The 26,046-nt window shown below is 43.5% G+C and overlaps 1 protein-coding gene across 5 annotated transcripts in view; it reads right to left on the bottom strand.

Moving 5' to 3' along the window:
- The window catches only part of FAM13B (family with sequence similarity 13 member B), an 81,494-nt gene that overhangs the window by 13,673 nt on the left and 41,775 nt on the right, over positions 1-26,046 (bottom strand). For 2 of the 5 annotated variants that reach the window (XM_056867355.1, XM_056867357.1), the window contains exons 8-15: positions 21,724-21,765; positions 14,570-14,716; positions 13,398-13,533; positions 11,447-11,511; positions 9,755-9,809; positions 9,265-9,412; positions 7,471-7,536; positions 5,757-5,961 (exon numbers count right to left, since the gene is read on the bottom strand). In XM_056867355.1, the coding sequence (XP_056723333.1) occupies positions 5,757-5,961; positions 7,471-7,536; positions 9,265-9,412; positions 9,755-9,809; positions 11,447-11,511; positions 13,398-13,533; positions 14,570-14,716; positions 21,724-21,765 (864 nt within the window). The remainder of the gene's footprint in view (positions 1-5,756; positions 5,962-7,470; positions 7,537-9,264; positions 9,413-9,754; positions 9,810-11,446; positions 11,512-13,397; positions 13,534-14,569; positions 14,717-21,723; positions 21,766-26,046) is intronic. The other 3 variants (XM_056867356.1, XM_056867358.1, XM_056867359.1) reach the window with 3 other exon arrangements.

Raw genomic sequence — 26,046 nt, 5'->3', positions numbered from 1 at the left:
TTGATGATGAAGGCGGCACATATCATCCTTTACGTTATAGCTAGTTTTAAGGTCAATAAAACATTGAGTAGAGCTTCAACTAAACTTCTTACTATGCAGTCCTGAAGGGAGGGAGCAAGTCAGCTTAGGAGCCAACATGACCCCACAGCAACGTAAGTGCCCAGTTATTCTGGGTTAACAGGCACTTATGCCGCTGCAGAGGGCATCCCCGCCGGCCCCGGGACGCCATGCCACAGTGCGGGGCTCAGGCGCTGGTAGGGCTTTCCACCAGTGTTCTCCTGGCACAAATCTCCACACCAGCATCCTGGGAGGCGTTCTGGGGACAGAGCTTCCAAACCCCTTTTTCTCCCAGGGAATGCCTACCAGGATGCCAGTGGTTGCCACCTTTTTAGGTGGCGCAGGCCAGCTTTTTCCCTGTTTTTATTTTGGAAAAAAGTCTTTTTCCCCCTCCGTGGTGGCCAGGAAGCCTCTGAGGAGGCTTTTTAGCTGTGCCACCCCGACCACCGCAGGTTCCCCCCCCCCACCCGAAATGGGCTCTTAGTCTACTATCTACCTCATGATGCCTTAGTAAGATAATTCAGATCATGAATTGTAAGGACCACATTCCAACACACAGCTGGGCTACCAAGAATAGCTATTATGCTGAATTGTACTTCAGCTTTACATGGGAAGCACTCAATGGATAAACTCTATTCCCCAATGAATATTTACAATACCTCAGTAAAATTAATGTTCCCTTCCATACTGTATTAGAGGACAGTGAGAGCTCATCTATCTCATCCTAACTGTGGATCCAGTTGCTCACAAATGAGAATCTCCCCTTCAGATTTACAACATTTTATGCCATGAAGCTGATTTGTTAATTTTCAGTTCTTTCTTTGTAGTCTACATTGAGGTCTTGGTTTCTTTCTCCTCTCAAAATATAAGCATATGAATTATGAATGATGTCAACTAGTTGCAGTTTTCTGGATACATTTCTTTACAAAAGCCAAAACCATCAGAACAGTTAAAGCAGACTTATTTGTACAACTCACAACTCCAATTATGTAGTCTGAATGAATGCCAAAGGCATTTTTTAAAGTAAATATATATTCAAAAGACATTTACAGATTAATACACTACAGTGCAGTCTTAAGGAGAATTACTTCCGTCTAAGCTCGTTTATTTCAATGGGGTTAGATTAAAGTAACTCTGCATAGGATTGTGCTGTCACTGTACTGAAATCACAGTGCTAGGTGATACCATGATGTCTGATATAGGAAGCAAGTCCCTGTAACGAACTAAAGGTATTTGTGATATTGACAGTGAAGAAAAATGTGGAAACCTCTGATATTGCACTAAGTTGAGGATGGGCCTGCATCCTTCTTCAGGAGATGGAACAGAATCCAGAGACATGATGCAAATACATATTTGATCACTCTCTTCTGTACGAGGATGGATACCTTTTGCAACCAAATAAGAGCTGTATGAATAGCTCAGTACACCTCCAGAGGTGGAAGGGAGGCAACCTGAAGCAGAGTAAAAAGTGAATCATCTCTAAAGGGAACTTAGCTACCTGAATAACTCTCTCAGATGAATGGAAATCCATTCCTCACATCTGATAAATCACATGACATTGACTACAGCCTTCATATTGCAGCAATAATACTGTGCTCAGCTAGAAGATGAATGATTCACCTAAACTCAGTAACCTAATTCGAATTTACCTAATCAGCTACTCTACTTTCAGTTGAACACAGTCACTTTCATCTTCTACCCCCAAGGCTGCTACTGGTTAACAATACTCTTTCCTCATGCCCTAGGATGATACCCTTTCTACTGCCAAAAACAGTTTCTGTGCAAGATTTGCAGTTTCTTCGCATTCCTACTGATGAATGAATTTGCATGTGTTTTATTCTGTTAGCATTATTAAGGATTCTGTGAGAACTGATAATCATTTGCATTGCTTTCAGTGTATTTTGGTAGTGATCCTTCGTCAATGTTACATAAATCTAGTAGAAGTGTTTTGTATTATTCTTGCAGTATTGGGCCCTCCTCTTATTCCATAATGTATGGCCATGCAGGATGTTCCAGGGGTCAAGTAACATACCATTGGTAGAAGCAGAGTTAAAAGAATCATACAAGGACAGACATAGTGGCTGACAGACACTTAGATTGAAGTAGACAGCAAAGCTGGGGACAAAACTGAGGACAAAGCTTCTGACCCTGCAAGTATTAAAAGTTAGATAGTCTCTGTCAGTAGACGTAACCCAATATAATAAAGATCCAACCAAGAAATCAAGGCTTGACTAGCAAGGTTGATATTGTAACAGTCTGTACTGAGAATGGTGAACATCTGGCTGGTTGGAACGTTGATGAAGCTATAGTTTGAATGGAGCTGCACCTGCCAAAGTGGAATGGAGATGGATGGTCATACCTATGAAATAATGAAATGGGATTTCTCATAGTATGGCAGATGATCTTCCTGCTGAATCAGAGAAGCAACTCCTATCCAAATCATGGTTGTAAACATCATGTTCATCCTATGCAGAACTTGTGGCAGGCCACTGAGAAATTAGTAAAAAGTCTAAAATGGGAGAAAAAATCTCCAATACTGCCAGGAGATGAACTGAAGCAGTGATGATCCCAAATACACAGAGGACATATCCTATATGTTCTCCAAAGGATGAGGAAGATCAGGAGGGAAGGATGGCAATCTTCCAGTATGGGCATCTGATGGTAAGTTGTGACTATGCAGTTTCAGGAAGCAACTTATAACACAGATCGGGTACTTTGCATTAAGGTAAAAATGGGAGCACTTAAATCCAAACAGCTTGGCAGTAACAGTTATGAGAGCCAGGTACCATAGCAGCCATCTAATCTGAACATGTTAATGCTGATAAAACTAGCATGGCTAGAGTCACCAAATCAGGTATAGAAAGTGCACACAAACATGTCAGGTTGTCTGCATGCTTCTTTTCTGGTTACTAGAGAAAGGTAGCATGTCCAAGGACTTACAATTCTGATTAAATTTAGAATGGAGTTGGGACTTCAGAAATCCACACTGCCACAGAATACTCTGAACCCAGTGCTGAACTGGTTTCCAAGAGCTGGATATCAAAGACAGCAGAGTGAATGCAAAGATGTATCAGTATACTATGCCTTTGAAACTGAAGTACTGGAGGCGGTCTGCAGATGAACGGTTGAGTTCATTTCTGCAAAGAGAACACAGCTTCCCCAACAGAAAAAAGAAACTCAGATGGGAGAACTTGCCAAGAAGAAACTCCTGAGGAAAAATCCATGATGCCACTTTCATAGTGGTTAAAAATCAGAGCAGGAAGGTGCTTGCCTCACCCCCTCCCAGCATATGCAAAATGGTATTTCTTTTTCCTTAGAAGGGATAGGCATGAATGATACCTCCCTGACTTGACTTACAGAGAACTGCTGATGAGTGTTACATGCAGCTGTAAAACCCAAGTGTGTACCAACACACACACCACTGAAGAATAGAGATGGACCTGGTCACTCCTCTACACCTGTCAGGCACCTTGTAATTTCTGAACAGCTATTTTCTTGTTTCAATAAAGCTGAAGGACCCCTACTGCTACCACCAAGATGCAGGGTTACAGCTAAGGAAGGCTCTAGAGCAGTCATGTCCAAAGTCCGGCCCGGGGGCCAATTGCGGCCCCTGGACTGGTTTAATACGGCCCCCCCAGCCTGTTTTGCAGAGAGAGAAAAGGGGGCGCGTGGGGGCTGCGCCTGTGTTTTGCATCCCCGACCGAGGGGGCGATGCTTGGGTGGAGGTTTGCCTCGATTGGTTGTCTCAGCCCCACCCCCCGGAATGAAGGCCACCCCCCTAGAGAGGCCACTTCCTTCCTACCCAGAGCCCATGCGTGGGGACACAGCCTTTGTTGTTCTGAAGCATGGAAAAGCAGCAGCAGCAGCTCCTCCCGAGTGGGTCAAGGGGGATCCTGAGGATGGGTTGGGGGGGACTCGAGGGTAGGAAAGGTGGCGGGGGGGAAGGGAAATGCAAGGGAGGTCAGAGGCTGGCCCCAATCCGGGAGAGGAAAGACACCCCCCCCCACACACACACACACACAAACACCGAAAAGCCTGGGAGTGGGGGGGGGCTGCTCCGTCTGGCTCTCCTCCTTCCTCTCTGCAGAAGGCTGGGGTGGGGAGGAATGCAGCCCCTTCCCTGCATTGTGGAGGCCTCGCGATGGATCCAGATTTGCGGGGTGGGTGGGAGGGAGGAGGGGAGAGACTAGATGGGTCTTGAGTGGGGGGATTGTGAGTCAAGGAAAGGCAGGGGGAGAGGGGGCTGGATTTGGGGGCGGGGAGTGTTTGGAGTCAGACCCCCCCAGCAAATTCTCTCCAAGGCAAGTGGCTGCTTCGAAAGAAGAGATGGGGTGGGGGAATAAATGACTCCTGGCATGTATCGTGTTTGGAAATGAGGCGCATTCAGATGGGGCCGAGTCTGCAGAGGACACCCGTGTTCATTCCAGAGGTCAAAGCCCCGAGCAGAGAGCAAAGAGGTCAGAAGGAAAGAAGAAGGGAAGAGTTGGTTTTTATATGCCCACTTTCTCTACCACTTAAGGGTGGCTTACAATCGCCCCTTTATCTTGGGAAGGGGGGAATTATATTCTGAACAATGGTGAAAGGGAGGAATGGAGCAAAAAAGGTTGAGAACCACTGCTCTAGAGGGCTAAACAGCTCTTAAAAGATGCTCAAGGGGCAGTGTGAGCAGCAAAGCATATAGGAAGAATACAGGCACAGTGACAGCCCAGAGACTGACAATACATTCAGCTAAAGACTAGAAAATAAAAATAATTAAATGTGTTATGAAAGAATACCAGTGCTTCCTTCTGGTTCTGCAGCTCAACTTGGTTAAACATAAATATCAGTTAAAAATAAAATCCTTTTGCCACTGTAAAATTTATGGAGCCTGGGAATTAGTTGTAAAATTATAACAACTTTAAATTGCTCTTGCAGCCCATCATGGAGAAAGCTTGTGGCAAGAAGGTGGTATAGGCCCACAGGAAGATTTAAGCCTTGACTGACTATGCTTTCCACACACATTTAACTTTTCCCCTTCAGAAAAACTTTATGAAAATTTATAATGACCATTGTTGGACAAAATTTGTTACTGTCCATATTTTTAAATAAACCCCTATTTACCAGAAAAGCATTCATATACAGTTAGGCACAAGAATTAAAGTTAACCACAACTCATGGCAAGGCTTCATCACTAAATTTTGTACTCTTCATAGCACGTACACTGTACCACAGAAGGCCTCCCTGTTATCTATGTAGTTAAATACGTTTTATATTTGCCTTTTCCCTAGAAGAAAGGGGGAGGGTATATATACTTGACAAAGGAAAGGCACTGCAGCTTTACAGCTGATGAAATCAAAATACACTTGGGGAACCAGACTAGTACACAAGAGAGCAAACACGCTTGCTCCAGAAAGTGCTTTTTACTACAAAACGCAGCTGAAGCTCTGGAAACAATGCTTACCTCTGAGCCTGAATTTTGCAAGAGCTCTAATCTTGGTAAAGCAAATCCTTTTAACCTGAATTTTATGCCTGGTTTACTCTTAATATATAGGTCTTTCAGCAATGTAGCTTACAAAGCAGCTTCATAAGAGAGGCTTATATGATCTCTTGCACAGCCATAGTTACGTGGCACCCGCAACTTTGATTTACAGGTGAAGAAGGGACGAAGAATATGGAGCTGAAGATAGAAAAGTTCTCAGAAAACTGTATTTACTACCCACCTAACAAATGAAAGTGCTTTAGATGCATCTATTTTTTCTGGATCATGTAGAAAACGCTGGCTTTGCCCAAAATCCAGACTCCGATGTGACAATACTGGATGATTGTCCTCTTCCAAAGGATGATTCATTCTTCCAGCTTGTGGAGAAAGCTGAGCTTCTCCAGAGTCACTGTCTTCCTGCCAAGATTTAAAAGCAGGAAACGGCTCTACAAAACACAAAAAAATTGAAAACAAATGGAACTGGGCTATTAAAAATTCATTACGACAAGCAAGTGTCTACTCAGTGCTTAGTCTTAAGTGCTATAGTGCATACAACAAAATGAACAGTGAAATGCACTGGAAATCAACACATATGCATGGTAAAACAAAAGAAAAAATGCCCAACATGCTCAGATGATATATATCTACTCAGTGTATAACACTTGTACATTTGTATCAGATTAAAAATGAATTACACTTGTACAGTTTTGCACACTAAACTACAGTGCGTACCTTCTACAAATTCAAGAATAATGGTAGGGGAGAGGTTTTACACCATATAATAGATACATTAAAAATTAAAAAATACACTGAAATAGCTGGAATGCAACAATCAGTGCATTGACCTATCAGTATAAAATTTTACATAATGACGTCAACTTTTTAAAAAGGTAAAGGTCCTCTGTGCAAGCACCGGGTGATTCCTCACCCATGGGGTGATGTCACATCCCAACGTTTACTAGGCAGACTTTGTGGGGTGGTTTGCCAGTGCCTTCCCCAGTCATCTTCCCTTTACCCCCAGCAAGCTGGGTACTCATTTTACCGACCTCGGAAGGATGGAAGGCTGAGTCAACCTTGAGCAGGTTACCTGAAACCAACTTCTGTCAGGATTGAATTCAGGTCGTGAGCAGAGCTTGGACTACAGTACTGCAGCTTACCACTCTGAGCCACGGGGGCTCCCTAAGTCAACTTTTATAACTCCTAAAAAATTAAGAACCAATGCAATATATGAAAAATTCTGACCTTTGTCATTTATCACTGTGTAGGAATGGCTCACTCTACTTTTGGAGTGATACTAAAGAAACAATTATGCTCAAGCATGGTAATTTAAAATACCCCATTTTTCTGACACGGATGTCTTATAAAAGAATGCAATTGTTCTAAGGATGCTCCAGATTTAAGTAGGGGAATCCAAAAAATAAAATCCTTAAACTGTTAGTCCCTTGAAATTCATTCACGAGGGGAGGGGGAGGCTTTCAATGTTAACTGCTGTCTGGATAAAAAAACAAGTTCTATATTTTAATTTCCAGTGCAGATCTGATATTTAAAAGTTAAAGCATAAAAGAATGACACAACAAAATGTTGGTTAGCCCACTTCTACCTGCTTTCCACCAAGAATAAAACTGTATTTTAGAGTTAAAAGATGTACAAAACCTTAAAAAAAAAATAGTGCAACGTGTTACTACAATATGAACATATAAAGTTGCCTTACATTACAACAGGCCAGTAGACGATTTAGCCAAGTTGTGTGTAGTCTGGCAGCAGCTTTCTAGAGCCTCAGATAGAGGCCTTTCCCAGGCCTACCCACATGAGATCCTTTTCAACTGGAGAAGCTTGGATTAAAACATGGGCTCTATCACTGTACTATAGCTCCTCAGGAGGCAGCAGGTAAAGGGGCAATTTGAAAGAAACCACGAAAACGGCAGATAACTGAATGTATGGCGAACCATACTTACCCTCCCCTTCTCTCTGTAGATGCATTGTTTTGAAATCAATGAGGGGAAAAGTGATAGGGCATGGCGCTAATAAATGAAAAAATGGCAAAAAATACTGAAGTGAACACATTGCACAATTAGAACAAACCATATATAACACGTAGGACACCACAAGGAAAGTCTTCCAATTGACTCTGGGCCAAGCGTGAGCACTGAGCTCCCATTAAAGTGTAGTGAATGAAGATTACACAGCACTTATCAAAATTAGGCCCTTTATTAATGAAAAGGCTTTCCAGAAGTGGTAATCAGCGCTCACAGACAAAAATGCCACATGCATTCCCATCTTTTAGCAAAACACAGTTTAAACAAAACAGAATTTACGTAACAGTTTTTGCTCACATTGGCTGAGCATTAATCCCATTCAAAACACAAGCAAGTCCATAACCCTATTTATGCACTCAACACATAACACTTGTTTTAATTAGAATGGCAAGCATTAACATAAACACAGTTGGACCCGATTCTTTATCACAGGGTACTACATGATTCTGTATACCACAGAACTAGTGTGGATTCTCACAAGAGGAAATCTACCAGGCCTTTTAAACTGAAGAACTCAGCACATGAGAACTCAAAAGATTTTCCCAGGAAGAACAGGATGATCAAGCCTAGGCCAAGATCCAAAGGGCCACACAAAGACTTCTTTTGCACAGGGGTTTTCAGCCTCTCGGCTTGTGAAGCCTTTCCCTTGCTCCCCCGCCCCACCACTAAAGGTCAGGAGTTCCTTAAGAGCAGCATCCATTGGCTCCAGATTGTGGGGGGGAAATGTAACCCACCATGCCTCTGTGGATCCTGGCCCTAGATTACAGAACTAAACCAACAGAAGATTTTATTTGTCCCAACTTCATGGCTAAAAGCAAAGTAAAAAACAGACACTCCCACTATTGCAAACAACCAGCTCTCCCTCCCCCCTTAAATGGATCAGTGGGTAGAAGAGTTATTTCTTTTGCTTAGATTCAAACGAAATTTAGCATGGAAGCTATTCACTTATTTAGGAACTGAATCTAAAAGCATGGTTAAAATGGGTATACCCATCAAACTACCGTAGGCTCAACAATGCAACAGTATAAACTACTTGGGGGCAAGTTATTTAAATATACATAATTCAAACATGATTACATATTTTATTGTTCAAAAACTCACAGAAGACCAAAAGCTGAACATGTCCCTGGTCTACAATTATTTGTTTGCCTTCCAAGAGTAATTAAAGGAATCTTTGTTTTTGTTATCATACTACAGCAAAAAGTATAGTCTGACACTAATAACACTAATTTGTGCTATGGTTACCTTTAAATTGTAATTTATGACAAAATAGAATTACGGTACCATGGGCAGAGAATAATTCTGCAATTAAATGAATTACATATTTGTAAATGTTAACTGCATTACAAAATGCACTTTAATTATACATAAGTTTCAAAAAGCTGACTGATTTGCAAATACCTAAGCCCAAACAGGTTACATACAGGGACATCACTAGGATCTGAGCAATTTCTCCTCTATGGACTTGTACAGGGATTCATGTTTTAGAATCAGGGGCTTTCTTTGATCTGAAAGACTCAGCCCCAAACTCTCTCTGTTGTTCTACGCATCTATTTTCCTGTCACTCCCATTTTAAACAGCTCATATATCAATGTGGTATTGATATCAAATGCCGATAAGTGAATATTATGAGGAATCCAATGTGCATTTCTGAACACTGTGTACTTTAGAATTACTCTGTTGATCAAAAAGTATTAAGGCAGTCAGAATTACCTTCCCAATTGTCACCATCATTCACATTCTTCAAATCTAGATGTGGCACAGGGACATACAGTGTTGCTTCTGGAGCATTGTTATTTCTGTTTTTCAGTTCTCCTGATTCAGTATAGGCATTTGGATCACAAATCTTGCTATCAAAACCCTATAAATAAGTAGCAAAAATATTTTAATCAGTTTGTAACAGAATTGGCATGTTTCGGTCAAACTTTTCTGTGCTATTTGTGTGTTTTCCTTTCCATAAAATTAAATTTTAGATTCAAATATGAACTACCAACCAAATAGTACACTAAAAAAAACCCACATGTGCCTCTTTGCTAGAGCCCTGCAGACTTAACCAAGAAAACACCACTTTCATAAAATTGCCACCTTCCTGATTCAGGGGAAACATACATGCCCTTCCAAGTGAAGCTGCAAAGTATACATGCATGTTTAAGATTTGCAGCAGAGATGTACAAAAGAAATGGAGGGGGGAGCAAAGTCTTACCAGAACCACATGTGAAGTCATTTTGTCGCCATCATCGAATGATGCACAATCTTGCCTATAACGAGAGTCTTATTATTGTCTGAGTAATTATCTCAGACCATGTGTGAAGACAATTGATTCTTTTATGCTATACACGTAAGCCAGGCCCCCCCAACCTTTTTGAGCCTGTGGGCACCTTTGCAATTCTGACACAGTGTGGTGGGCACAGCAACAAAATGGCTGCTGCAGGAGGCAGAGCCAGCCACAAAATGGCTGCTGCAGCTTACCTTCAGTCACACAGTGAAGATCGTTGTGCTGTGGTGGCAGAGGCTGCCAAAGCAATGTTTTTAAAAATCTGCACAGCCAATCAAATTTCCAATGGCCAATCAGAAGTCTTGCTGGGCAAAAGCCGCACCTGGCCCTGCCCACTTTCTATAAACACTTGGTGGGCTCCAGGAAAGGTGTCAGCAGGTGCTATGGTGCCCATGGGCACCACATTGGGGGGGCCTGGTATAAGCTTAACTTAGCAGTATCCACAGCATAGAGCCGAAAAAAAGAATACATTTCAAACTGTTTGCTCAGCACTCCTCTCTCTTGGTGCCATGGTCTCCAAAGGTTGAGCAACTTATGCTCTGAAGGTTGAGCTGTACAACTTTTGGTTTGTTAATTCAGACAGCATGAAAATCACAATTTACAAAAATTATGGTTTACAAGCGCAGTTAGAAATATTGGTTTCTGATTCTGGTTTGCTGCTGATAGCAAATCATGGCTTGCCAATTCAGACATCACAGATCAAACTCTGTGATAAGCACAAACCTAGCTAGTGGTTGTGCTTGAGTACTCCCTCCTCTTTCTTGCACAATGAACACAGAAGGAAGAAAAAGTCTTCATCTAACTACAATTACTCATGACGTCTGAGCTCATGGATAAATTGGAATTAGTTTCCTATAAACTGGGATTGTAAAACCATAATTAAACTGTGGTTTCTAATCCTGATTTGTGAGGGAAAAGAACTCTGGTTTATCCAGGTGTTCACATTCAGATGTCACAAATAGTTGGGGTTACTTGAAGACTTCAGTCTTCAATCTCCACGGCTACACAAGAGGAGAAGGGGTCAGGGAAATAATGAGCATGGCCATTAACCAGGTTTGGCATATTACAAACGGAGGTTTAATTGTGACTAAGCCATAGGTTCCACTACCATAATTTAGTTGATTTTAGCCACAGCATACAACACTACCAAAGCTTGCTTGAACACGTGACTTCAGATAACTTTAAAGTTAACTTAAAGACAATTCTAGGACTTCACAGTTTATATGCCTGAAATTCTTAATAAAGCAGAGAAGGGCATGATGCCAGCTGGCTTTACATTAAATTATTTCCTTGCTTACTTTGCCTTCCCCAACAATAATAAAAGCTCAGTCACTTAAAAGCAGCAAGCATCCCCTTACTCCAATACCACAAAATACAGGCTTTATACTCTAATGACCTCATATGATAAGCTTAGACAAAAAAGACATGTGGACATTTAACACTACCTATCTGACAACAAATACAAATTCCTCATGCCCTGGAAATTGATTCCAAAGGTAACTTTTTAAAAAGAATGCTACTATATTCCTCTGATAGTCACAAGCAAAAGCTGAGGTTTAAGAACAAAACTGTCAAGGCCATCTGGTTCACAAATATTGTCACATATGTTGAAATACATACGTATCTCCAAGAGACCCTTCGGCTTCTCCTCCTCCATTACATGGCTTCAACAATATGCCTGCTACCTGTTGAAGAAAAACCAGAGACTTCTAAATGATACTTTATGAAAGTCAAGACATTCGCAGTTGCCTGCTTTGTAAGAAAGAAAGAAAGTTACAGTTTTATACATGACTTAAAGTCTGACCCAAATAAGTTTTTATATTCCAAGAACTACAGCTCCTTTAACTTTATACAAACATGGCATGAGTACAACATATCAAAGTAGATAAACATACCACATATCATCCTTCTCATTTTTGGCCCATTTGTAAGCCTCTGGCAAGCAGATTTTTGAAACCTGAGCACTGAAATGTACTAGTCATAGATCACATCTGAGGCTTGAAGATCATGATAAAATAATAGTGACAAACATGTTGAGGACTTGTCCTCAGCTTATGTAAAATGAAACAAGTCTGTTCGGCTTTCTAAAAGGTACTATTAATCCTTGTTACTAAATAAAGCAGCAACAAGGGTGGAATGAGATGCAAAGCTGCTGGCAACAAGCATACTCATCCTGCCGAAAGCAGCAACTGAGTAGGACCAACCACATTTTGCTCATTTGTTAAACCCTCGTAGCAAGGTCAGAATGCTCCAAGATTGAACAGTCTGCCAGTTTACTCTAACAATTTTTACTCTTAATACCTCATACTTCACCTACCTCATTTTCTTTAAGAGGCTTTTTGTAATTTCAACAAGTTGAAAACCATGAAAAGTTATGAAGTATATCAGCAGTGGAAAAACTGTTATAGAGCCATCGTAGCCCATATTGTACTTTCCACACCTAGTATAACATACGTTGATAGTTTGGAAGGAAGTGGTGCTAACATATCAATATACTAATTCTTAACATGGCCAAATCTGCGCATATTTAAAATCCAGAGAATGAAGCCATGAATAAATAAGACAGTTCTTTCTACAAACCTGAGAAAAGCCCCAGGTTTTCAGAAAAATCTGAAATCTAAAAACAAATCTATTGGGGTCAACCCCATCCAAATATAGAAGCAGCACCAGCAACACACAAAATTGTAAAACCCTGGGGTATGAGTCCTCACACCTCAGTCTCTGCTGCCACCTGTCCCTTTCTCTACCCAAACAGCCAGAAGCCAAGGGGCAAGCTTCTGACCTTCCTGGGATTAAAGAAAGTCACCCCTGGAAGGTAGGCCACTTGCAGAGTGAGTTTCACCAACACAATTAACCTGGTTAGGTGTAGCCACGTAGGCCTAGTTACTGGAATTGCATTGAAGCTAAGTCTTTGTGTGTCCCTCTCTTGTTCCTCTCTATTTTGCATATCTCCATATTTTAACTGTTATAACCCAAACAGTAACAATGTAAAGTATGGAACTTGTGTGGTTAATATTACTGATGTTAACATGTTTAAACCCTTGGCAAATCGACCCATTAATAACTATAAAATCAGCCTAAGAGTTGTCTTGCTCTCAGACAACTTTATATGCTACCTACTGGAAACTTGGAATGACAACTAGAACAGATTAAGAACATAAGAACATAAGAAAGGCCCTGCTGGATCAGACCAAGGCCCATCAAGTCCAGCAGTCTGTTCACACAGTGGCCAACCAGGTGCCTTTAGGAAGCCACAAACAAGACGAGTGCAGCAGCACCATCCTGCCTTTGTTCCACCGCACCCAAAATAATAGGCATGCTCCTCTGATACTAGAGAGAATAGGTATGCAGCAGGACCATCTTAAAGCTGTACTGTTGTAACCAACCCTACACCCAAGAAGGATATATAGTTAATCTCATATTCATTCTCAAATACCAGAAAGTCCAATGATCGTGCTTTTAGTTTGTACAAAAGAGTTGGGAGATTATTCACAGATTGAAATGCATTTCCAGACTATAGCTATAGGAAATAGCACTCAAGCACACAGCAAGCATTCTGTGCTACCCTTACCTGATTATTGTCTTCTTCTTCAAATACAGAATCAGGCTGTAGAACTTCATTATCTAAATTAGTGCAATCCACTGTTTCAGAGCAGTCTCCAAAATTCTCACCATCTTTAGTAACATTCTTTTCTGTATGACTCCTACTAAAAGAAACAAAACTTTTGGGGAGGGGTCATAAAATTTATCAATATTTGACTGGCTACAGTTATTGAATTAAAGAGTTCCATGTTAATCTTTTTTGTAGGGAGGAGCTGTTTGTTATTATAATAATGGTATCTTGAGAACAAATAAGTGTCTGAGTGCCACTGTTGTTTAGCAGTTAGATCAATGGATGAGGAGAAATGGTTCAAATTCATCCTCTGCCATGAAGTCCCTCTCTCCCAGCCTAAGCTACCTCACAGGGCTGATGTGAGGATAAAATGGAGGAAGGGAGAACTATATTCTTCATACTGAGCTTCGAGGAGAAAAGGTAGAATATAAATGCACTTAATAATAATTTTTCAAATACATTAATCGGAGTCAAGTTGACTACATTCAGAAAAGGGAAGAGTTTACTGAAGGGCCCACCCTTCAACACTCGTATACCAAACCCCTCCAGTCACTGTTATTTAGAACTGCCAGAAATAAGCTTGCTCCCTCTCATACCCACCTATAGATTTAGTCTAGAGAGACATGGAAAGCTAAGATAATTCTCTCGTCCCTCCCTCAAACGGGCACTGATCAGGCCATACATACACAGACTTACTTCAAATGAAATGGCTCGAATCTCCAGATCACTGCCCAAAGTAAAGATGAGTTTATAATTCAGAGGTTTTTAAAATTCATACCCCTAGCAGGTTTTAAATTAAAAGAAAGAGGGCATGACACCACTGAAAATATACTGGAAGTCCTTATGCATTCCAAATACTAGCCCTATACAATTACATTCCTACATTATAAACAATTAATACAATTCCATGTGTTTACATTATACTGTTACACTAAACTATAAACAATGAACACATTACACATTTTACTACAATTCGCTTACATTAAACTAGAACTGAAGAACACATCCTCCTTTTCTAGTCTATGACTTAAAATCCCAATGACCCTAATAATGAATTGATAAAATGCATTTTACATAATTCATTGTGATTTCAGTACTCAAATATGCAGTATGATAAAATAAAATCTTACTGGTTGTTAGATCCTTCTTCATCTCCCTCAATATTTGCTTCATGACACACCCTTCTGTGCTGTAAATTCTTGAGATCTTGATCTATGCTGCTCTGCAGATCAAAGAGGTGTTGTTCTACAGCTGCTCTAATTGTTCTTTCCAAGATGCTTTTAAAAGAGAGATTATTCGTATTAATAAACAAATTTCTTAGTTTGGTTAATTTTTTACCCAGCATGCAGAGGTTATTTGTGCCAAAAGAAAAGCAGATTTTAAAAGTATTCTAGACTGCTCAGTGCACAGACATTTAATAATAATCCATTATGTATTCTGAGAGCCAGCATGCTGTAGTGGTTAAGAGCGACAGATTCTAATCAGGTTTGATTCCCCACTCCTCCACATGAAGCCTGCTGGGTGACCTTGGGCCAGTCACAGTTCTCTCAGAACTCTCTCAGCCAACACGGAGGCAGGCAGTGGCAAACCACATCCGAAAGTCTCTTGCCTTGAAAACCCTATGGGGTTGCCATATGTCAGCTGTGACTTGAAGGTACTTTCCACCACCACCACCATCATATATTCTCAACCATATATTCTCAACCATATATTCTCAACAAACTGTTCATTCAACCGAACAGAACAATTTCTGAACAGAACACTTAGATATTAACTGAAGTGGATTTTCTGTTGTCCAACTCTATTTACATGAATGTTTGGGTTATGTCCTTATTACATTTTTCTGCCATATTGCTAGTCTCTTTAAATCCCTAGAGGAAGGCAGGATACAAATATTCTACTAAATCGAACTATCATATTATGGTAGCACCTAGTGTCTCACTTACTTGAAGATCCCACTGTACAAGATGTTTTTAAGCAACTCAGCAGGAAGGACACAACCACCCAACATGCACTAGTCTTGCAGTATGTTTCTAGATTTCTACCAGGCTAGGCTTTCTAGAAAACTTTAGAATGAGTATTGATCTGTGATCCTTCCATGGTAATATGGCTTCATACATTTTATAGTGGGCAGCATTCAAATTCATAGGGAATTTGTGTCTTGCCAAGTGATTTCCTATCATCTGCAAACCCCTGAGCTGCTGTGATAATAGAACATATAGAAATATCCTAAGTAATTAGAGTTCAGGTATCAGCCATAGAAAAAAACTTGGTGAGGAACTGCACAATCAATTTAGATGGGAGAAGGTATCTTTGGAGTACAGAGAGAGCAGAAGCTTGTGAGCAGGAACAGATCAGAGTCAAGGCTATGTGACTGAAGACAGAAAACACAGCCAGTAGTCTGAGAAACAGGGACATGGGCAGCTCATTCCTGAGGGCAGAAGATAAATCTGCGGTGGCCAGGAGCGGAGTGGCCACGCTGCTGCGGAGGGAGAAAAGGTTTTTAAAAGAAAGAAACGAGGGAAATGGCCCACTGCAAACAGCGAAGCCTGAAAAAACAGTGGAAAAAAGATACAGAGAATCTATGGGGGGAAACCTCATTTAGAACCTGTTAAAAGAAAAGGCTGCATATTCACATAGGGAACAAACAAGAAGAACGAGCCTTGGATACTCACTGTGAAGGCTCCTTCTGCTCTGGAATACGGAGGTCATCTGTAAAGTGGGTGTTTCCGTTCCTCTTGCTTCTGGGAGGCAGGTCTAAAACTTTGACTTCCTGTCTCTGAGGAAACGCCCCCTCATTTCCAGTTTGAAACTTTACGAGCTATAGGGCACAAGAACGGCTAAATTCCTTTTTTTTTTTTTTAAGGACAGGAAGGTTTAAATAGAAGGAACAACAGTAACTGTGAGAAGAAAACAATAAGTGTTAGTAACAGCAACTCAACTAAGAGCCGTGGCTCCATTGTGGAAAAGGCAGGAAGTTGCTAGATCCCCAAACGAACTAGCTAATCCTGAACAAAATGCTAAATTCCTGAGAGGTGGGCCAGATGACCTCCGTATTCCAGAGCAGAAGGAGCCTTCACAGTGAGTATCCAAGGCTCGTTCTCGCTCTGGAAGAGGAGGTCATCTGTAAAGTGGGACTTACAAGAGCTGTCCCTGGCCCGGGTGGGTTAAGAATTTTGCAAAACGCTCTGAAGGACTCTGCGGCCAAAGGCCGCATCCGCAGAAGCGAACAGATTCAATTTATAATGACAGACAAAAGTGGAGACGGACGACCAGGTCGCCGCCTTGCAGATTTCCTCTAGGGAAGCCTGTCGATGGAGGGCAGCTGTGGTAGCGGCACTCCTGACAGAATGGGCCGTGATGCCTTGTGGCACGGCCAACTTGTTGGAGCTATAGGCCTGGGAAATGCAAGATCTGATGGTGCGGCTTATTGCCGTGTGAGACATGGGTTTGCCTTTATTTGGGGCTGACAAATTGATAAACAAGGATTCAGAGGTCCTGATGCCCTCAGTGCGTGAGATGTAGATCTTGAGTGCCCTCCTGAGGTCTAAAGTGTGCCATTCTCTCTCTTTGGGATGTTGGGGGTTGGGGCAGAAGGAGGGCAGCACTAATTCCTGGTCCCTATGGAATTTGGTGTTAACCTTAGGGAGGAAGGACGGGTCTGGGCGAAGGACCACCTTATCCCTGTGAAAGGTACATAACTCTGGTCTAACCGAAAGAGCCCCCAACTCTGAGACCCTTCGAGCCGAGGTAACGGCCGTTAGGAACAAAACCTTCATTCTCAGATGTCTTAGGTCGGTAGAACGTAAAGGTTCGAAAGGTGCCTTGGAGAGGGCGGATAAAACCGTATGGAGACTCCATGTGGGAAATCTATGGCCACTGCTGGGGAGGAGAGACTGACCCCTCTAAGGAAGGCCCTTACATGAGGATGTTTAGTTATCTGGATGCCTGAGATCTTGGGAACTAAGGTGGCTATTGCGGCAAGTTGTCGGCGAAGGGTGGCTGGCTTGATTCGTCCATCTTGGAGAAAGGACAGCAGGTGAGAAACTTGGGGTTTTAAGCGGTTCACGTGCTTGCGGGTGCACCACCTAACGAAGGTCTTCCAGGTCGTGCCATAGATGCGATGCGTGGATGGACGCCGGGACGCAACGATGGTGTCCGCAATTTCTGGATTGTAGCCTAAGGCTAAGAGCCGGTCCCTTTCAACAGCCATGCGGTCAAGCGGTACCACCCCGGGTCTGGGTGGCATATGGGACCCTGTTTGAGTAGATCGTGTCGCACTGGGAGTCTCCAGGGATTGTAGATTGACATCTCCATGAGGGTTGGAAACCAGGGACGTCACGGCCAAAATGGTGCGATTAGAATGATTGACGCTTTCAGAATCCTTACCCGTCGCAGGAGTCTGGGGATAAGTGGAAGAGGAGGGAAGGCGTAGAGAAGAACTTTCGGCCACGGAGACAGAAAGGCATCCGTCATTTCCGCCTGAGGATGATAGTAGCGGGTAAAGAATCTTGGGAGCAGGTGGTTTGTAGCTGACGCGAAAAGGTCTACCTGCGGGAAGCCCAGGTGCTGGGAGAGGAGAAGGAAGGTTTCCGGATGTAGGGACCACTCTGACTCGTCCAGATTCCGTCTGCTCAGCCAGTCCGCTTGTGTGTTGACTGTCCCCTGGATATGTTCCGCTGAAATGGAGGTGAGATGGATCTCTGCCCAGGATAGGATGAGCTTGGCCTCTCTGTGCAGGTTCAAGGACCGAGAGCCCCCCTGTTTGTTTATGTGCGCTTTCGCTGCCACATTGTCGGTCCTGATGAGAATGTGTTGGTTTTTGACCTGAGCATGAAAGTGTTGTAGGGCCATCCGGATGGCTCTGATTTCCAGGGCGTTGATGTTCATAAGTTGTTCCTTCAAGTTCCAGAGGCCCTGCGCTGGTTGGTTGAGAAGGGAGGCTCCCCAACCCGAGAGGGATGCGTCGGTGAACAACTGGATAGGAGGAGGAGTGATATATTGAAGACCCTGAGAGAGGTTGCTGGGACAGGCCCACCATTGGAGGCTCGACTTGACAGCTTTGGGTATAATCAAGCGTTTGCGAGACCTGAGGGAGATCTCCCTCTGATACAGGTGAAGGAACCACTGCAAGGTCCTGGCATGAAGTCTGGCCCACTGTACTGCTGGAATGGTGGAGATCATAAGGCCCTGGAGTTTTGCTAGGTTGATGATCTGAGCTGACTTGGAGAGAAGAGTGAACTTGGCTAAGGAGGAGATCTTGGTTACCTTGTCCTCTGGCAGTGACAGAGTGTTGAAGACTGTGTCTATGTGGACGCCCAAGTGAAGCAGATGCTGGGAAGGGGAAAGATGACTCTTTTCCTTGTTTATCAGGAAACAATGGACTTCCAAAAGCTCAATGACTATCCTGGTGTGGTTGAGGCACAGATCCCTTGATGACACACAGATCAGAATGTCGTCTAAGTAGGGGTGCAGTCGGATCCCCTTCTCCTGTGCCCGGGCTATCAAGGTTACAAGCACCTTCGTGAAGACCCGGGGGGCGGATGACAAGCCGAAGGGGAACGCCTGGAACTGGTAGTGTCTGAGATGAAAGTGGAAACGGAGGAATTTTCGATGGAGGGAATGGATTATGACGTGTAGGTAGGCTTCCTTTAAGTCGATGGATGTGAGGAAGTCCTGTGGTCGTAGAGCCTCTGTGATTGAACGCAGTTTCCATCCTGAAGCGTCTTCTGAGGATGTGTCTGTTGAGGAACTTGAGGTCGAGGATAGCCCTCCAATCTCCGTTTCTCTTTGGCACTGTGAAGAAATAGGAGTAGACTCCCGATGAGTGCTCCTGTGGATTGACTGGTTCGATGGCTTGGATGTCGAGTAGATGACGGACGGCTTCTGCTGTTCTGAGTTGCTTTTCTCTGTTTGAGGTGCAAGTCGATGCTACCAGACGGTCTGGAGGAGTGGAAACCAGTTCCAGCTGGTAGCCCTGATGGATGACGTTGAATACCCAGGCATCTGGGTGGGAGGTTTTCCACCGGTGACGGAATTGGGTCACTCTGCCCCCCACAGGCTGAATGGGAGCGTCATTGTTTTGATGGACGAAAGAATTTGTCGTTCCTTTCTCCCTGGAAGTTGGTAAAGCGTTAGGGTTTGGAAAAGCGGCCCCCCCTCCGAAAGGAACCCCTGGAGGAGCTCCACTGACTTCTTCTTTGTTCTGATCTGTACCTAGACAGGGTGTGGGAGGTACGAAAGGAACCCTGGGAGGAAAAGCTTTTTTGTACTTTACTGAAGACCTTGGGTAAGGCCTTCTTCTTATCCTTGGTTTCAACCAATATTTCTTCCTGCTTTTCCCCGAAAAGCTTCTTTCCCTGAAAGGGGAACCCCATTAAAACTGTTTTGGATCTGTGTTGTACTTGCCAAGGGCGGATCCATAATGCCCTTCTAGCTGCCGCCGTGGTTGCCATGACTCTAGCCGCGAAGGCCATCGTGTCTAAGGAGGAGTCTGCTAGAAAAGGACACGGCTTTTAGAATCCTAGAGGCCCCCTCCAAGGCATTCCTGTCGTCCTCTGGGATAAGTTGACTCAGTTGTCTGGCCCAGACTATTGCCGCACGAGAGACAAGGGCTGAAGTGATGGAAGCTTGGATGGCCCAGGCTGCTGCATCGTGGGACTTTTTGCAAGCCAAGTCGGCTTTTCAGTCGACAGGGTCCCTAATAAGGCCCTGGCCCTCCTCTGTGACTAGGTCAGAGGTATGGAGAGCACTGACTGCGGGTTCCACTAGAGGGACCTTGAATAAATCAGCAAAGTTACTGGCTATGTTATAAAGCTTCTTAACCACTGCTGGAGGTTGGCGAGAAGCCAGGGGTTTATCCCACTCTGCATTGATAAGGGTTAAGAAATAATCAGGGACAGGGGCTACATGTGGAGTAGCATGGTGCATATGGAAGAACTCTTTGGCCCCTAACTGCTTCTCTTGAGGCTGGGAGTCAGAAGCTGCATTTAAGTCAAGGGCTGCTAGGGTCTTGGAAAGTAGGGATTGATAGTCATCGGGGCTAAATAATCTGAGTTGCTTTTCCTCGGTAGCGAGGTCCTCTCCTTCGGAGGAGAACTCGCCTTCTTCCCTCTCATCGTCAGAAGAGGCAGGGGAAAAAGTGACTGTGGTGGTGGCTGATTTGGTCGGAGGAGCCTTAAGGGCTGCTTTGGTAAGCCACTGGCTCCCTCCCTCCCTTTGGGGTGGTTGGGAACTGGGGCCCTCCCCCGGGTCACTAACAGAGAGTTCGGAGGAGTCACGGACGGAGGAGGTAGGGGAAGCAAGCTGCACCGCTCTGATGCCTTCTGCAAAGGCCTCCTTAATTAGGGCCGAGAATTCCGCCTTAAGGGACAGCAGTCCCGTCGCCTCTATGGTGGCTAGGAGAGGGAGCGCGTTACCCTCTGAGGAGGGAGTCGGCGCCTTACCGGCTGGAGCGTTCTCTGAGGTTGCGGCGTGTGGCACAGCTGGGGCCGTCGGGTTCTCCGGCCTCATCACCACGGAGGAGAGCCTGCGCGGCGCGGCCGCAGCAAGAGAGCGGGGGACAGTAGTTGCGCGAGCTCTTTTGTTACTTTTAACATGAGCCGCATCGGTTCCTTTCCTTTTAATGGAACCGTCTCCCCGCTTCTTCTTGCTCTTCCCCTTAGAACCACCGGAGTGGCTGCCAGGGGTTTTTTGTTGGACTTGCTGGGCTGGGACAAGCAAGCCGGGGTCCAAATCTTCCTGTGCGATAAAGGCGTCAGGAGGAGCGTCCGCCACTTTGATTTGGCGGGAAAGCCAAAAACCTGACTAAAAAGGCCTATACTGTGCAGCAGGAAGACAGAAAAAGAAACAGTACAGATTAGAAAATAGACCTCTAAGAGGAGGAAGAAAGAAAATTTAAGAAAAGTAGACTTCTAAGAAGAATTAGTAGAGAGCTGCTGATAGAGCCTGCTCTCCCGATGCGAGGCAGGAAAGAACTGGAAATGAGGGGGCGTTTCCTCAGAGACAGGAAGTCAAAGTTTTAGTCCTGCCTCCCAGAAGCAAGAGGAACGGAAACACCCACTTTACAGATGACCTCCTCTTCCAGAGCGAGAACAGTATGATAGCTCGGGAGTTGTGGGTGATCTATGTGCTAATAAAATGAATTCAGTCTTGGCCAGTTTTCCAATTATACCAGATCTACCAGTATTTATCCACTGAAGACTCAAACAATGCAAAATTTCCATAATACAAAAAAGTACCGGTTAGGATTATTTACTACTCCCTACAAGGATTTTCTACTTACTCTGCAGAAGCTGGCAAGATGCTTAAGGGGGAGAGATGAGCACTGTAATAAAATAAAAAGAAGGAATGATCTCTTTACCATAAAGTCTCAATACCCATTTGATAATAAATTCTCAATATCAAACAATTGTGGAACTTGTGAAAATTGGTAAATCTTACTTCTATCTCAAAGAACCCTTCTGGTTCACTGGGTGACCTTTACTTTCAGTGGAAAATGGAGAAAGCAGTTCCTAAAACTCACTCCTGATTTCACTTCAAGCAAAGCCCTGGGGCAGTGTCTGAAAATGGCCTCAAGTCAGTACTAAACATAATGGAATTCAGGCTGCAATACTGTACTGCTAAAATAGTCATCAAGTGATTAGGGTATTGTTGAGGGTGCAGAAATAAGACTTAAGTAACATTTTATGCAGTGTAAACTGTCCAATGTATTAGTCAGCTAATTCAAACTTCAAAATGTCCACTTAAAATGCCTTAACGGTTTCTATTAACTATAAACTATATGTACATTAGTACATATGAAACCCATTTGATAATAATTTACCTAACCTGCCAATGTGTTTTATGAAAAAAGAATTAAATTCCAATGGCAACAAGACTTTCAAGCCACAGTCCTAGGGAAAGGACAGATCATAAATCCAGGAGGAAATTTCTTTTTTAAAAGTTGCCCTTCCTCATCTTTCAGGAGGCAACAACCTAGTCAGAGAAGAAGCCATGCAACAACTTCATACCTTCAAACATTAGATGCTATTGAGATACCAAAAAGTATCTCAATAGTAGGGTTGTGCATATCGATATACCCGAACCAAAAAACCCCCAAAAATTAGCTGTTTCGGGAATATTCGGGTTTCGAGTCAAGTCGACTGAATACCAAAACCTGGGAATCTCCCTGAAGCCAAATAGGTGATTCCCAAAGCCGAATAGGCAATTTTTGTGATTCGGCTATTCGCCTTTGCTCAGATGCACAGCTCTGTCTTTCTCCCATTTCTCTATCTTTGACTGGTTTTGTTAGGGCCCCATAGCAGGTCCCTTTTGAGGTAGGGGTCATGTAATCAGAGCCAGCTTGGTCAGACCAAACTAGTCTGGCAGGGTCATTTTAAAATACGGGGCTCACCTAGTCCCGTCCAGAGGGATGTACCCTCCAACTAAAAAGCATCAGCTTCAACAACTGCTGAACAAGCTTCGTTCTGAAGAAGACTGCTCACCCGCACAGATGAGCAATCTCCTTCACAAAAGCTGCCTCGGTCATGACTTCAGTTGGCTCCGATGTCACCCCCCCAAAAAAAAACCTGCTCTCAAACTGAAGGTTGCCCCCATTACCCCACACTGTGACCATCTCTTGAAATCAGATTTTTGATGACTATAATAAAGGACTGCTCACAGGATGTCATTTGCTACCAAAAGTAATGTTTTCCGTGCCTTATTTTTCTTGCATTTAAGCCATTTTCCTCAGTTTGGAAGCTAATTTGCAAGGGCATCATGCTATGTGGCCCCAGACTTTGAGGCGCCAGCCTGCCAATCAGCTCTTTCCGCCAGTCCTCAGCAACGCTGAACTTCTGAACCTGAAAACCAATCAACAGGTCGGCTTGCAAATGCCTGGAGGATGGGGGTGACCCCTTTGTGGGCCCATAAAATTGGACCCCCTCTGTCCCAATGTTCCCCAAACTTCGGTGTCCATCTATGGAGAGTCCCTTGCGGCTACGCTGCAAATTTGGTGACTCTACCTCCAAAAATGCCCCCACAGGAGCTTCGAAAAGAATCCCCATTGACTATAATGGACCTGAATTTTTCAGGAAACCCAGAAATAAAGCTGAAATACCCCTTTACCAGTATGGGTATTCAGCTTATTCTGGGTTTACTGAAAAAAATGGGCCCAATAAACCCGAACCCAAAAGTTAATGAATTTTTTTTTCACCACCCTACTCAATAGCAACGTATGTCAAAAACCTATATAAATAGTGCTGCTCGAGTCAGAAATGTTATCCTTTTAAGTTGATATATCAGAAGTGCTTTGAAACCAAAATTCAAAGACACATCAACATTAGCAGTACCAAAGATAGTCAGGGCTGGCGTTGCAGCACTGGTCATCTCTTAGCCCACCCCAATTCTTTTGGTGATGCTGGAAGAAAAACAGAGGATTGGGGATGTGGGGAAAATCTGTGATACAGTAGGCATGGAACTGACACAGCCCCCACTATTGTATTTAAGTTACAACAGGGGTCCCCAATTTTTTTGAGTCTCCTATAGGTGGTATATCTCAAGATTTCATGGCCTGCATGACAACCATGAGGATGTCCCAGAACATCACATTAGTATCTACACACAAAAGAGTCACATGCTCAATTTGACTTTTTAGCTAATAAGGGTCAGGTGAGAAAGATCTCCATTCCTCCTTTACGGCCTGAACATTATCTAGTTAGGTTTAGACTTGGAGACTATGACACTCTGCAGGGATGAACAGTGAGCAGCCACAAGAGGCACAGTGATCCAGATGGCAGCTGGGGGGCGTTCCAGCTGATAGGGACTTACGATGCTGTCACTGTAATCTGTCAATGCCTTGGTCAATGTAATAGGTAATATCCTGGGCAGTTCCTGTTTTCGTCCCCAGACTTCCTTTATCTTCTTGCTGAGGCCATGTAGCACCCCTGGTTAATTTTATTTATTCTATTACATTTATATCCCACCCTCCCCCCTGGCGAGGCAGGGCTCTGGGCAACGTACAATAAGAAGATAAAAACAGTTTCATGACACTTTGCAATATAAATATGGTAAAAAACATACTTACAAAAAACACTGTGCAAGTCTAACATATGGCATCTCAAATAACAGCAGCTCCCCAAGACTAAACAATATCTAGATCAAATATTCTAAACAGTATGGGGAGATAAAACCCACATATGCAGTCTGGTTGAAGATAAAAGAGAGGGATGGAAAGAGGAGCTGGAGGAAGAAGAAGAGTAGGAGGGAGGTTCAGAATCCAGGCCAGCAGTTAAAATCATTATAGATGTAAACCATTGCTGTCCTCAACCAAAGGCCTGGTGGAACATCTCTGTCTTAAAGGCCCTTCAGAACTGAGAGAGATCCATTAGGGCCTCAGTCTCCTTAGATAGAGAGTTCCACCAGGTAGGGGCCACAGCCCTGGCCCTAATCCAGGACATGGACCAGGGATTACTAGGAGATTGTCCAAAGAAGAGCGCAAGGCTCTCTGGGGGGGTATAACGGGAGAGGCAAACCTGTAAATACAAGAGTCCCAGACCATTTAGGGCTTTAAAGATAAGCACCAATACCCTGAACTTGTTCTGGAATTTGATCCAAAGCCAGTGCAGCTGGCAAAGCACAGGATAAATATGTGCCCTCCAAGGAGTTCCCATTAGGGTCCATGCTGCTGTGTTCTGGACCAGCTGTAATTGCTGCTTTAAGGGTAGTCCTGTATAGAGAGAGTTACAGTAGTCAAGTCTGGACAGTTGCATGTATCGATGTGGCTAGTTCAGTGCAGGACAGATAGGGTATAAACTGCCGAACCTGGCGGAGGTGGAAAAAAGCTGACCTAGCAGCATTGGTGACCTGGATCTCCAAAGAAAAGGAGACATTTACTGATAAACCTAGGCCAATGAAGTAGGTAGACTTCTAAAGGAAAATTCAGAATATGAACACAGCACATAGCAATGCCTATTCTGTGAAGCTGATGGTAATGAAATGCAATTACTTCTAACATTGTATCCAGAAAACCATCCAGCACAGCTGTTCCATATAGTGTAAAAGGCTTCTACAATTTGGTGCTGATGATGCATCCCCAATCTGAGCAATAATCCACTGCAACTATGCATTTTATGGATAAAAACTAGTCATCCCTGTGACAACTTGGATTCTTGCTACAGCAAACCAGTCTCAGAACGTCACTGAAGTGTTTTCTTATCAGGTATCTTTGGAGCAATTTCAGTTGATGTGGCCTGAAGACGTACCCAAGTTGCTTGGAAAGGTTATCCTATCACTGCTATGCTTTACTTTTGCCCAACCTGGTTTAGAATACATATCCAGAGTGGACTGCCCAGTCAGGTCACTTGAGTTTTAAATGCATTTGTTTAGGTAGGAATTCACTCCAGCTTCCATGAAGAAGACTGTTGTGAGGTCCTTTGGACCCTAAACTTTTAAACCATTATTTACCTGCTGCAACGATCCCTTTTTTGTAGTAAGTTTAAGCAACTGATGGCTGTACAACTCCAGGCTTCCTTCAATGAAACTTATTATCTAGATTTATTTCAGTCTGGTTTCAGACCAGTTTTGGGATAGAAACTGTCTTGGTGACCCTGGTTGATTACTGTTCCCA

Source organism: Euleptes europaea, chromosome 1 (assembly GCF_029931775.1).
Source record: "Euleptes europaea isolate rEulEur1 chromosome 1, rEulEur1.hap1, whole genome shotgun sequence".
In the NCBI taxonomy this organism is placed as follows: domain Eukaryota; kingdom Metazoa; phylum Chordata; class Lepidosauria; order Squamata; family Sphaerodactylidae; genus Euleptes; species Euleptes europaea.
This window is presented reverse-complemented; position numbering and strand designations above follow the sequence as displayed.